This window comes from Equus caballus, chromosome 20 (genome assembly GCF_041296265.1).
Source record: "Equus caballus isolate H_3958 breed thoroughbred chromosome 20, TB-T2T, whole genome shotgun sequence".
Classification (NCBI taxonomy): domain Eukaryota; kingdom Metazoa; phylum Chordata; class Mammalia; order Perissodactyla; family Equidae; genus Equus; species Equus caballus.
Window position 1 is genome coordinate 54269692 of NC_091703.1, and position 13243 is coordinate 54282934.

The following is a 13243-nucleotide window of genomic DNA, read 5'->3' on the forward strand; positions in this document are numbered from 1 at the left end:
ATGGAAGGAAGAGGGGCCATTCATGTCACTGTTCCCACTGTGGGTGTGGATGGACCTGTAAGGCAGACTAGGGGGAGCCAGGATCTAGGACATGAAATGGTCTTTGGCAAAGAAAGTGATAAGGCTTTGGAAGCAAGGTAGGACCCCATTACTCTAGAGTCGAGGTCAGCAAGCATGGCCATAGGCCTTCTGTTCTGCATCAAGTTTTACTGGAACCCAGCGACGCCCATCCATTTACACATCGTCTATGGCTGCTTTTGCACTCCACAGCACAGTCGGCACAGTTGCAAGTAGACCATATGGCCTGCAAAGCCTAAAATATATACTATCTGGCTCTTTACAGAAAAAATGTGCAGAGCTCTGGTCTAGACCTAGGAAAGTAGCTCTAACAGCCTCCGGGAGTGTGGGAGTGGGGGAAAGGACCAGGGGAAGGGAGGAAAATAAAGGAGTGTGCTTAGAGCTGAGGGCTTTAGTGGGGCAACCTGGAAAAGGCAGGAAGGAGAGAATTAGGGGGGACCCACCACTATGCCTTACTCCTCATGTGAGCTGAGCTACAATACAACCTTTCAAACTGAATTATTTACATCTGTTTGGGTGAGTTCCTAGACAGTGAGGAATGTGGATTTCCCTCCCATCTTTCAGAATTGGCAGCACATAGACACTGTAAAACGCACGCACAGGTCATCAAAAATGTTTTAATGATTAATGTTTAGACATTATTTAACAGTGTGGGTATATCCAGATGAGCGAAAGCACACTCTGATAGTACACTATTGAATGTTCTAGTTTTTGTATTGAAATATGCGAAGACATTCGCAAACTAGTACCTAGAAGGACATACATTTACAAACATACACATTCTAGATTTGATAAGGTAAATGTAAACAGATGCTGTGACTCCTTCCACACAGACAATCCACAAAAGACTAATAAGAGAACCAGTCGGCTCCCTATGATATGAATGTGCAAAATTAAAGCATGATAAACTGGTATTTACATAAATATCAAAACAATTAGTTTATACATTGTCAATGACCTTCTAAGATGTGCCATGAGTGGTTCAATGAATGTGTCCCCCCCACAATGGAGAAGGTATTCAGAGACTAAACTCCAACACTTTAAAATGACACACAAAATAGTCTTCATCTGTTTGACCACTGCCCTCAAGGGTGCAAGACATGATTTTAAGATAAGCAGTCTATCGTTTTGAGATAAGCGGTTCTAAACAAATCTTCAGATTCTAAGCAGAAAAGATGACAGGTGCTATTAGACTGACGTTAAATAAATGATCTCCATCCAATTTCTTATGCTGTAGCTATCTGTTTAACTTTACCTTAAATTTTTTTTAAGGTCCTTCCCCTCCCCCCTTTGTTAATTTTGGTAAGCTAGGCACATTTTAAAAGGAAGTTTGCGTCAAAACAGATAGCAGTAATCAATCCAAATTTAGACCCTGGCCACCAGTTCCCCATTGCTCATCTATGGGACTCTGTCAAACGGTAAATATTCAGTCATCTCTCTTGAAAAGTACACATCCTCTCTCTCAGGAGTGGAAAGCAAAGTGGGCTTTGCTTTCCGTATAAAAACACTTAGTACTTTACAAATTAAAAATGACCTACTCATCCTATACACTTCCTAAAATCTTGAAGACAAAGAATATATATTTAAGTTTCAAGACTGCTTTAGAGCCCCCCGTACTTTTTTTTTTTGTACATTATTAATAGTGGCACTCAAAATAAAAAAATAAGATCTGTTAAAAAGTTAAACTGACTGTTCCACTACATTTGAGGCTTGCCTGATTTAAAGCCAATATTACAAAACCGAAGGTGCCGTTTCTGACTTCACACGTACAAGTCACTTGAAATTACGTGTCACACGTTCGTTTCACAAATCGCCGTCTTTGACTTTTCTAAACAGAGCTATTAAAAACGAATAGAAACTTGAAACATACCCTAATTTAAACTAAAAAGCTTTGGGCCCTGCTTTTTAAATTTTAAGGCATGTGTGTTTCTCTACTGTAACAACGTTGTACAAATTTACAATCACATGCATGATCTACAGTAAAAAAAAAAAGTTTGGAGTACAGTGTTTTTAAATTGTGAATCACAATTCAGCACCTATCATGTTATAACTAATAAGGCAACAGCAGTGTCGTATACTACAATAACGCTCCCTCCAGAGTCTAGCGCAGGGGTCGGAGAGAGTCCAGAAATGTTAAAAATCTTATGCCTACTTGTATAATTGGTGTACGTTTTCTAAGGGTTTGAACTGATGAAAGAGGCCCCACACGAATCTCACTGTAGGCCTAGTTACAGCAGCTGTTCACGAGCGTCGGGCACAACTCATATTGTGCTTACAATCAGACGAAGTGATTTGGAGGTTTGCAACTCTGCAACTTCAATCCTTCCGCTGCTTCCTCAGCTTCACATTGTTCTCCAGGGAGGAAAAGCTGGTGGTGTGTCCATTCACGGCGGCCACCGACCCGTTCTGGTGCTCCCTGAGGCGCTCTTTCCTCCGAGAGGCGCTCTTCTTGTTGTAGGTCTGAAACGCACGAGGGGACAGGGGAGCCACGTGACCCGGGAGCTCTGTGGGGACCGCATCCCTAACTCAAGAAGCAAACTCTCAACGAGTGACTGCCGTAGTCAAGCAACCAAGAAAATGATTCTTGCCACTGGTTTCCCTCTTCCACTTTTTGAGGCTTAGCCTGGGGTAAGTTCACTGAGTCATGGGCTGCAAACATAAATGCTATTTTAAAAATTACATAGAAAATCCAATGACGCTTTACGTGGCTTTGCCCTTTCAGTGTCTGGATGGCAGAGGACAGGGGTTATGTGGCCAAACTGGTTTCTCCCACTTGGTGCCACCTCTCCCATCACTCAACATTGCTTGTCTGCAAAATTAGCTCGTCACTGCAGCAACTATCTCGACCCTGCGTACCAAGTGCTCTGCTGCTATCTGAGCAGTTAAAACAAGTGTGATTTCAGTTTCGTCATGGCCTATCCTGTAACCTCCCCTACACCTGGTGAATGCCAAGTGTGGCATAAACCATGAGCCCAGCAGTATATGAACTCAACTCAAACATGCCAGGCCCAGGGGTGGGTGATGAATGGCGCAGGCGGGCAGAGGGAAACATGGCTGAGCCCCAGGTGGCTGCTCGACACGACCAGGCTTCCCTGCGTCTGCCTCCGTCTGCCCACCCTTGTTCCTGACTCAGTGTGCCTGCTCTGGAGCCAGGCACTGCAGGAACACATGTCATCCAAGGGGGACAGGAGGGAGGGGAATCAGCAGTGGCCACACAGTGGTCAGGATCCACCGGAGATAATCTGCCCTAAATGGACCTTTCTGGGAGGAGAAACCTATCGTCCATCACCCACTTGGGAATGAACGGAGCCCCCAGACCTGAGCAACGGATGTGTAAGGAAAGTGGGACCAACAGGCGGATTTCTCCCTACAGCAGAGGACCGTGATGGAAATTTCTTCCGACATTTAATTTAGCCACGAAGTTCAGGGCAGCGCAGCTGTGAGACTTTGGATTGAAATCTCCTGTCGCACATCTGCAGAAGCCAGAGAGAAGCAACGCGGGAGCCCGTGGAACAGTTCTGCTTTTCCTACACGAATCCAAGCTTCCCGTGCTAAAGATCTAGAACTCTGAGGGTCTAGGACAGGCGGAGCATCTCCTCTGCTGGCAGTAACCCGGCCCCCTCCCGAAAGCAGGGCTGCCCTGTGACTGAATTAGAGCCTAGCACACCGCGGGGGCCCCACACATCCCCCTTAAGGGAAGGGATGGGGCCTTTGCTGAAAAGTTCCAAAATCCCAATTGCCATAGAAGAAGGAGATTTACCTGAATGTAGAAGTTTGTGAAGAGAGCAATCAGAGAAATCATGTATCCAATCTGGAAATACAACCAACCGAGAGGGAACGTACACGGCCAGATGACCCCACAGCTGGTCTGGATGATTGTCAGCACAAACTGAAGCTGGTGGAGAGAGGGGACACAGCTGAGCAGCGCAGTCACAGCCCACAGCCGAGACGAGATGCCCTGCCCGGCAGGCTCCCTACCCAGCATCCCCCGAGTCTGAATTCACTTATGAACCTCTCTAGGTGCAGAAGCCATTTCATGAACACGATGCATACACTAAATTTATTCTGAACTACATATACGTCTGTGTTTATCTTATATTCTCTTCCTCCTCTTTCGAGCTACTTAAACCATCTCTAAATTTCAGGGAACAATCAACAACACTGTATGGTAGATTTGAAAGTTGCTAAGAGTGTGGATCTTACAGGTTCTCATCACAAGAAAAAAACGTTGTAACGGTGTATGGTGACGGATGTTAACTAAACTTACTGTCCTAATCATCTTGCAGTATACACATATATCAAATCCTTATGTTATACACTTTAAACTTACACAATGCTATGTGTCAATTATATCTCAATGAAGCGGGGGGAAAAAGAAAACTTGCGAGAACAAAAGACACACACAAAAACTTCAGGGACAGTATATAGAGGCAAGTTGTTTTTTTTTTTTTTTTTAATTTTTTTTAAGGGAGGAAGGAAGGGTGTGGGGTCTTATGTTACAGGGAACCGTGATGTCGCTGTGGGATGCTCAGTTCTGCTGGACATTGTTACTATTCCTTATCCATGTATCTTTCTGGTTTGGTTAAGGCTGGTGAACAGATTTAAACTCTTACTGGGATACAACGCTAAGTCCATAGACAATTTCTGCCGAGTAAATCTTGAAAAGCAGGTGGAACTGCTTGGAGAAACGGGGAAAAGGTGTTAAAGTAGGGTGTGGCTACTGGAGGGTGCATCTTGAAGAGGACTAACAGCAGAGGGCTGGGTTCTGCCCAGCTCCCAGTATTTCTACATAGAGAACTGGGTTTTTCTTTTTCTTCTCTCTTTTCAGGTAAGTCCTTTAGGCTGAGAAATGATTAGGAGTGATGCTTAAGAGAAATCTACGCAAACTGGTGGAATCTTCCACCTCAAGGGCAGAGCCCGATGGAAGCCTGACCTGCCCAGTCTGTTCTGCTCCATCCCGCCTCGGCAGAGCCATGGCGGTGTGCTCACCCCATCTGTGCATCGCCTCTTCTCAAGTGAATGAGGAGGTCAGAGACATTATCCTTCCTCGCAGGTGGCTTGAGAAAAGTTAACAAGGACAGTACAGCAGCTGGCGAGAGGCGATAATGAAATGTCAAACCCGTAAGTAGCTTAGAAGAGCTTCTCAGGTTTTTTCTCTAGATTGCTATTTTTAAATACTGAAAACTCACAACTGACTAAGAGGATCTGAATCAGCTGGGTTTCTTTGGAAAAATGTATTCATAAGGCAAGGCCGAGGCTAAAGGTTTAATGTCTGAACGCCCCAGTTGGCTGCCTTTGGCCTACTGCCTCAGTGGCCTCCTCTATAAGATGGGGATGATACCACGAAATCAGGCTATTGGGACAATTCATGCAAAACCGTTTACTCAGCGTGAGCACCCGGCACAGTCAACTCAACAAATGTCAGTGTTTAATGTTACTCAGAACAGTGTTAATGATTAGGTCATGAAAGGATTCATGAGTGAGAGCAACAGGGATCTATAATGTCCTCACATCTGGGGAAAGCTTAAGAGAAGTGGGGTGAGAAATAACCACCGAGTGCCAATAGTTGCTGGGCAGGCCTTGGCGGGCCTTGAGAAGGGGCTGTCACCTGAAGCACAGGTGCCATTCTCACCCACAGGCGCTCTGCTACACGGGGGTGGAAGGCTCGCGCAGCGCCTGCCTTAGCAGACATCCTTACTAATAAGCTATGAGCGCCTGGACTCGCCACCCTCCAGCTCCTGCTGAAGCCCCTGGGAACACAGTCTCCTCTTTGGACTTTGACTATAATTTAAAAACCTGCACACACGTGCTTCGAGCACAAACTAAGAACAAAGGACTGAACTTGAAGTCATGAAATTAGATTCTAGCCCGCCGTCTGCACCTCAACTAGCTGTACACCCATGGGCACAGATTCTCCATCAGTTAACATTAGGAGAATTCCCTGCTCTGCCCACTTCAAGAAGGTTAATTAGATCAATGGGAAAGGGTGGGAAAGGCACATTAGACGCTATTAAGCAACAACAATAAAGCCGGGAAGGGAGCAGAGCATCCCAGGAAGAAGTCTGTGCCCCCCAGGCTCCAAGTCCTGGGGGAAGAGGCTGAGTCACTCACCAGCTGCCCCTGAGTGATGTACTTCTTCCACCAAAGGTACGGACGCATGGAAGGGATGGACGACAGACCATAGTACGAGTACATGAGGACATGGATGAAGCTGTTCAGTGTGGCACCAAAATAAGCTGCAGGAACAGATGGGATTGGGGGCACGATGCATCAGTGTTTTATACATAACAGGTAAAAAAAAAAAAAAACCACGACTCTTTTTAAATCCAATAAAAAGATGATTTTGAACAGAGGCTGGAAACCCTGCAGTACTGGCAAGCACTGCATGGACCTGTAGTCAGAATTCAATTCCCGCTGGGCAGGCAGCCATCTAACACAGGAGTCAGGGGACCACCTGCCCCACTGTGGCACTGAAGGCTTTGCTGTCAGAGCCACCCGCTTTTCTTTACATGCCCTAGGGCCTCAGGCCACTGCGTGGATGGCTCAGGGAAGACAGCCAATGGATAAGATGCTCAAAGCCGGCTGTGTCTACACATTTGCTGAGGTTTGGAGAGGTCTTTGAGGTCACCTCCTAATTAATCCCCAGGACTGCAGGCCTGAGGCCATCTATTTTTATTAATAATACAGTCCAGAGTCCAGTTCCTTAGAGACAAAAGGCTCCTCTTTTATCAAATGATTTTTAATTTCTAGTAGGACCACCAGTTCTTTTTTTAGACTCTCTGGCCGCCCCTCCAACAGCAGGCAAGCAAACAAAGCTATGTGGCTTTTCCACGTGCAGTCAGATGTACACATGGCTGGGGATGAAGACGGAGTTTCTACTCTGGGCTGTGACCATCAGTGGCTGTGCAACCCCAGATAAGTGACAGCCATTCTCTGGTTGTTTCTCAAGGGCTGGGGGGGGGGGGGCGGCTAGTTAAAATCTGTCATCCTACAGGTTCTTTGAAAATGTGAAGCACTCTTCAAATGGGAGGAGGCGCTGTTTCTATTAGAAGGTTAGGTCAGTTAATCCTCAGCCATGAGGTGTGATGCTGGAGGAAAATCACCAGGGAGAGAGGGAGGGAGGGAGGGTCCTGGAGGCCCCAGCCCTGCCCACACTTCTACCGGCTCAGTTTTCTCCCAATCTGAGAGGGGCTGTGTATGGCAAGTGCTTTCTAGTTCTAAAATGCTGTGACTGTGTGCATCCCGGTGGGCCGAGTTACCAAGGGCGTGCTAGCTACCCTAGGAAAAAACATAAGTGACCAGACCCAAAGGTTCTCAGTCAAACTCGTGTGGGTCAGACGGCAGGAACTTTGCGACAGTTGTTAGAACTCCCAAGCTGAATGTGAAGGTAATGACAATCTCTGAAATTTTTAAGAGACTTCAGAGCATGAGCTTTAGAAAAACCACACACGTCCTTAGAGAATTCACTTCAAATTGTGGTGCCTGTCATGGAAGACAGCCTGCTAAGTGTGCTTCGCGGACCACAGAGGGTCACTATGTTAGATACGAGCGGCCTTCCTAAGGCACCCCTCAGCGACTGCTGCACTGTCATCTGCCTTGTTCTCTGGGGCTCACTCAGTGGTGTCATTCCCTCTTCCTGGCCTGTCCCTGTCAGTCAAACACCTTCCAAATTGCGGAGAAACAAGAATGAGAAATAATCTGGAACAGCTGCCCTCGATGAGGGACGGTGACACCCCTATTTCTTAATAGGCCCCAGGTTGGGAATCTGGTACTTCCCTCATCTTGCCACATCAGCAACAGGACAGTTTAGTAACAGGATAGTTAGTTACTAAACTAGAAAAGGGTTTTGTCACCTCATTGAGTGCACAGGCCACACAAACTATCACTACAGCCACTGGGACACAAGGTTCAAGGCTTGACCCAGAAGGCGACAGAAACAGCACCGCTTCTCAAAGCTTTTGTTTCGATTCATCAGAGCCCCACACCTCATCCCCAATCCCCCCCACCCCACCCCGCCGAGGGCTTACAGTGGCCACAGGGGACCCAGTTCATGACAAACCACCAGATGTTCAGCATGGTGGCGTGGTGGTACACGTGCAGGACCGTGATCTGGTGGTTGTTCTTGCGCAAGATGAAGAAGAAGGTGTCCATGAACTCGATGAGTTTGGAGAAGTAGTACCACCAGAGGACTTCGACGATCTGAGGGGAAGGCATCGTCAGTGTCTCTGAAGGACCACCTCGCACGCGCTTCACTGACATCCCACAATACCCCACGTCCACTCGGAGAAGCCCGAGTGGCGCCCAGCTCCTCAAGTCCTGCAGCAGTGGGGAGCTGTGGTCACTCCGTGAGGGCCTCTGACCGAAGAGCAGGACGCGGGACAGCAGGGAGGGTGGAAATGACAAGAGGGAAGGTTTTAAAAGGGCCACTGCCATCCTTCAAGACGGAGAACAGGAGGCTCAGAGTTCAAAACCCTGAAGTCTGCCGATTTCCCTCGGAAGGAGTCTGCAGAGCATCACACAGAAGAACCGCCAGAGAGGCGCCTCCGATCTCAGGTGCGGGCGTGGGGCAGGTGACAGGACACGGGGCAAAGAAGAAAAGGAACAAGAACTCCCAGCGTCAGGTCCCCGCCCAAGGGAATATGTCAAATGGCACTCTAAGGAAACGACTGTCCGTGCTGAGCCCAGACCAGGAGGCTTTTATTTAAAAAATACAAAACACTCAAGAGTGGAGGTCGGAACCTACAGACCACTACTCGGGGGCGCTCAGAGACAGGAAGGACACCTTTAAGAGATCATTCTTAAATCCTGTTCATATAATACAGCATTAACACTGATACAAGCACGCAACTGTTTTTCCTGGAAACTTAACAGGACTGACTTTTGCAGAGAGGGAAATTTTAGTTTCCCATTTTGTACTTTTCATGTTGTTCCAATTTTCAGACCATGCACGCATACTGCTTTCTTAAATTCTTTTAAAACTGTTAACACGGATCACCTGGACAGTGAGGTGATGAGCCATTTCATCTTTTGTACAATTTATTAAAAAAAAAGAAAAACTACTTAAAAAAAGACAATACCTTCATATCTGCTTCTCCCGCGCTGCGTGTGCCTTGACAGAAGAAGTTGTAATTGTTTTCCCATACTCCTGTCACTAACTAAAAAAGGAAAACAGGAAAAAGGAGAAAGCCAATCACCAACAATATCAGAACCAGCAAAGCCCTATGCAGTCAAACCCTATGCATTAGCGCAGAATCCGTGCAAACCGCCCTGGGGCTGTGCTGAGGCCGTTTGCTCTGAGGAAGAAACACAATGCTGGGGAGGTGGATGAAGGGGAGTTTAGTGACGTGAGCCTCAATTTCACAGGGATGGGCGTGCTTACAGATGAAGGGGTCACTCTTTTACAAGCTGCCTCTCCCCAAGACCCTCAAGTCCCTCGGCTATCACCACTGCCCTGTCAATTCCAGGGCCCTGGCCCACTCCATCACAGGCCCCCATCCTGCCCCCAGCGGTCTCACTGGGGGAATCACACGTCACAGTCAGGCTTTCCCTGGGCCAGCGCTTCTCAAACGTGAGCGTGCAGCACCAGAATCACCTCAAAAGCACCTTAAAACGCGTCACTGGGGCATTTCAGATCTAGGAGTTCTGGGGTGGGGTCCCAGAATGCCCACCTCTAACAAGTTCCGGGGTGGCACTGCTGGTCTAGAGATGGCACTTGGAGAACCGCGGCTGTAAACCTGGAGATAATGTAGTCCCACCTCATCATCATTATTTCCTATTGCTGTGTCAACCCCAGGATCCATGAATTTGACCTCTGCAGGCTGAAGGAATCGTGCCCATGCCTTAGAATTCACCTGCAGCAGAGTAAGCACTGTGGGGTGACAGGAAGGACCCCAGTACCGAGTGCAGGCTCTAGGTTACAGACCTGCAGTCACCAGCTCGCTGTGATGGTCTCAGTTTCCTCCCATGCACACAGTGAGGACACCTGGCCACCGGAGACCTAAGGCCCGCTCTCACAGTGCAGGGAGAAGGCTGAATTTGACCATCCTGTGCATGTCCACGCTGTGCACCATGTTCCGGCCAACACCTACAGGATGCTGCTCTTTGTGCATGTACTGTCAACTGCAGCTGATTCCCCCTGATGCCTGGGGTGACCTTGAGTTTTCCTGGCGACTTCCCTGCTGGTGGTCAAGTGGTGGCACATGGGGAGAAATCTGAGGTGGCCCGCCTTGTGCCTGATCTCATCTGGCTACCCGACACAAGGACCTGGCCACTGGGTCTCAAAATGTGGTTCTCAAAGTGTTCCCCAGCCCAGCTGCATTAGCATCATGTGGCAACTTGTAAGACATGCAAACTCTTGAGCCAGAATCAAAACTAAGAGTGGACCGTCAAGGCAGGGCCTCAGAGTCCAGGATCACAGATCCTTTGAGAATCTAACACTGTGGTTTACAAAGTGTGGTCCTCGAGCAGCAGCATCAGGAGCACCCAGGAATTTGTCAGAAATACAAAACCTCGGGCTCTACCCCAGACCCAATGAACGAGAAATTTCTGGGCGTGAAGTCTAGTGGTGTGAAACAGGTCGTTTCACAGGTGAGTGTGACGCAGCTGAAGTTTGAGAATCACGGCTTTAAGCTGTGGTTCTCATTCCAGCTGGACAAGAGGATCACCTGGGGAGCTTTTAAAACTTACTAAAGCTTGCCTTCCCCCAGACGATCAAACCCGAGTCTTCAGGGGCCTTTCACCCAGCTCTAATGTGCACCCAGGAGTGGGAACCACTGGCTTCAGGCTCTCAGCTCAAATCAACAGTTGGCCTACCGGTGCCGCCAGGAAGATGGCACTGAGCCTCAGGCCTCAAGAGCCTCCGGCTGCCCGCACACTGTCCTTGACCACAGTTTAGTTGGGGGAGCGACACAGATGCCCTCAGGGAGCATCAGGGGATCACAACACTTCCACCCAGACTCACTCAAAAATCGATGCCACAGTGGGTGTGTCACCGACTAGTCACCCAAGGAACTCAAAGGTGGGTTTGGATATTTTAACTGTTTCTCCAGATTATTCTTTTTCCTTTTGTTATGTTAAGGAGATGCAATCAACAACCACCCTGAACCAGACCAAGCCTCGCCAGAGAGCTAGGCCTATGACCTTTTCCTTATTTTTTATGCTAAGATCTCTCCAGGAGGTTCGGCCTCATTACCGTCACCTGCAGGGTACGTGTCGTGGAAGCATGTTTTCCAACTGAGCCTGCGAAAGCGAATACCACCTCTCCCTTCTGAATATTCATTCTCCATCCGAAATAAATGTCCCTGCTTCCCCTTGTTCGGGGTTGCCATAACTTTGGAAATGATTCCGCGTGCTCTCCTATTTGCTGCAAATATACTTTACTTTGTGAGACGGCTGGGTGGAGAGTCTGATTTAACTCGCCCGGAGGGAACCCACTTGGGTTTCAGTAACAGGTGCGGCCCCCACACTCACACTCAACACCCTACTCAGAATCTGATTCCTCTTCTATTAACTTCCTTTTATTTTCCTTCTGCTTTGTTACCTTCTACACATTAAAAAAGCATTAAGAGTTAACAGGTTTTCACGGCCCAAGACCAGCAGAGGGATTCAGACTACACCGGAGGTGGGGCATCAGCTTATGAGGAAAAGAACCCTGGATCAGGGAGCACAAGATGGGGGGCCGGGGCTAGACAGACAACCATCTCCATCAGGGTCCAGCACCTGAGACAAGCCAGCTGATTCCCTAGGCCTTGGTGGTTTTTACTCTAAGAGCATGAGGTTGGACTCAATTACCTTGAAAGATTCAGTTCTCATTTGCTACAATTTCTAGGTTAAGACTTTCTGAAAACACACAAACTGTACTACACTGTCTTTGAAAGACCAGAACCCACAGGACATTCATTAGAAGGTATGTTAGGTGTCTGGTCTTACACGACTCTCTAAAGTCACAGCCAGGAAAGCACACCCAGGCAGCCCTATCAGAAGTGCCGAGCATTAAGGTCCACAGCCCAAGTCCCAGGTGGAGTTGGCGGGGAGCACATGCTGGCCTGTGCGTGCTCAGGAGACCGGGGTGGAGAGAAGGAAAGAAGGAAGCGCTGCCCTTTCTTCTACCCCTCGAGGGACCGGATGAATTACGTTCTGTGGCTGGAGGGCACAGAGAGGGAACTGATGGTTCTTGATGAAATTCTCACAGGACGACCGCAAATGAGAATAATAAGGACGACACTGCAAAGTTTTCATGAAGATAAATCTGTGCAATTTAAAATATACCTTTATTTAAAACAACAGCCTTACTCGGCAAAATTAAAAATTGACTAACATGATTGTCCTTCTTAGGGATGCTTTTTATCACCTTATGAATCTAAAATTCTAGGACTCTCTGACACATGCCTCCTTTCTTTGAAAATGTCTTTCAGAAGGAATCCAGGCAGGATTGCCTTGACTCTTTAAGCTAATTAACCTAAAATTCTCTTTGCCCCTCCCCTCATAAATGGAAAGAAAAATCCCTGTATACACCACCCACTGTCTTTGGAGGCTAAAGCACTCGAACCCAGGAGCTGGGTGGTGAACTTCCCAACACTGAAGCAGAAAGCAGGTACCCGATCCAGAAGCCGCTCAGTCAGCACCACTTCCCGGCCCCGAGGCCACCATCCGTCTTCTCCCTGGACAGGCTCCCCATGGGAGCTCTGCCACACACCCTGGATACTGCTGCCACTCGGCACTTCACTTCCGCTGGGGCCTCGAGCTTCTTCAAGCCATTGACCTCTGTGTCAAAACTCTGCAGTGTCTCTCAGTGCCTTCAGAATGAAACCCCGAGCCCTAGGCACAGTACTCGGGTGTTCACATTCTTTTACACTGCAGCTCCAAGCTGATCCCTATCTTCCCTTCCTCCCTCACCTACAGTCAGACAAGCGTGCCTTTCCTTACTCACCACACAGTGGCCAAGGGGCCAGCACAGGGCCAGGCACCAGCTAGAAGGGGGTTTGAATCCTAGCTTCCCCGCGTTTAGCTAGGGGACCTTGGGCAAGGTATCTCCATTTCTTTAGGCCTCAGTTTCCTCACTCCAACAGGATGAAAACAGTATGCTTGCCTGTTGAGGCTGCCGAGAGCAGTTAACAAGATAAAGTGTGCAATGCTTATCATCCCCAACCCGGTCCCTAGGATAAGC

The 13243-nt window shown here is 48.1% G+C and overlaps 1 protein-coding gene across 10 annotated transcripts in view; it reads right to left on the reverse strand.

Moving 5' to 3' along the window:
• Positions 1-681: 681 nt before the first annotated feature.
• ELOVL5 (ELOVL fatty acid elongase 5) overlaps positions 682-13243 on the reverse strand; it is a 68437-nt gene continuing 55875 nt past the window's right edge. For 9 of the 10 annotated variants that reach the window (XM_014734495.3, XM_023625099.2, XM_070245683.1 and 6 more), the window contains 5 exons: positions 9156-9233; positions 8106-8277; positions 6190-6314; positions 3839-3973; positions 682-2538 (listed from right to left, as the gene is read on the reverse strand). In XM_014734495.3, coding sequence (XP_014589981.1) covers positions 2395-2538; positions 3839-3973; positions 6190-6314; positions 8106-8277; positions 9156-9233 — 654 coding nt within the window. In that variant the 3' untranslated portion in view covers positions 682-2394. The remainder of the gene's footprint in view (positions 2539-3838; positions 3974-6189; positions 6315-8105; positions 8278-9155; positions 9234-13243) is intronic. The other variant, XM_070245688.1, reaches the window with a different exon arrangement.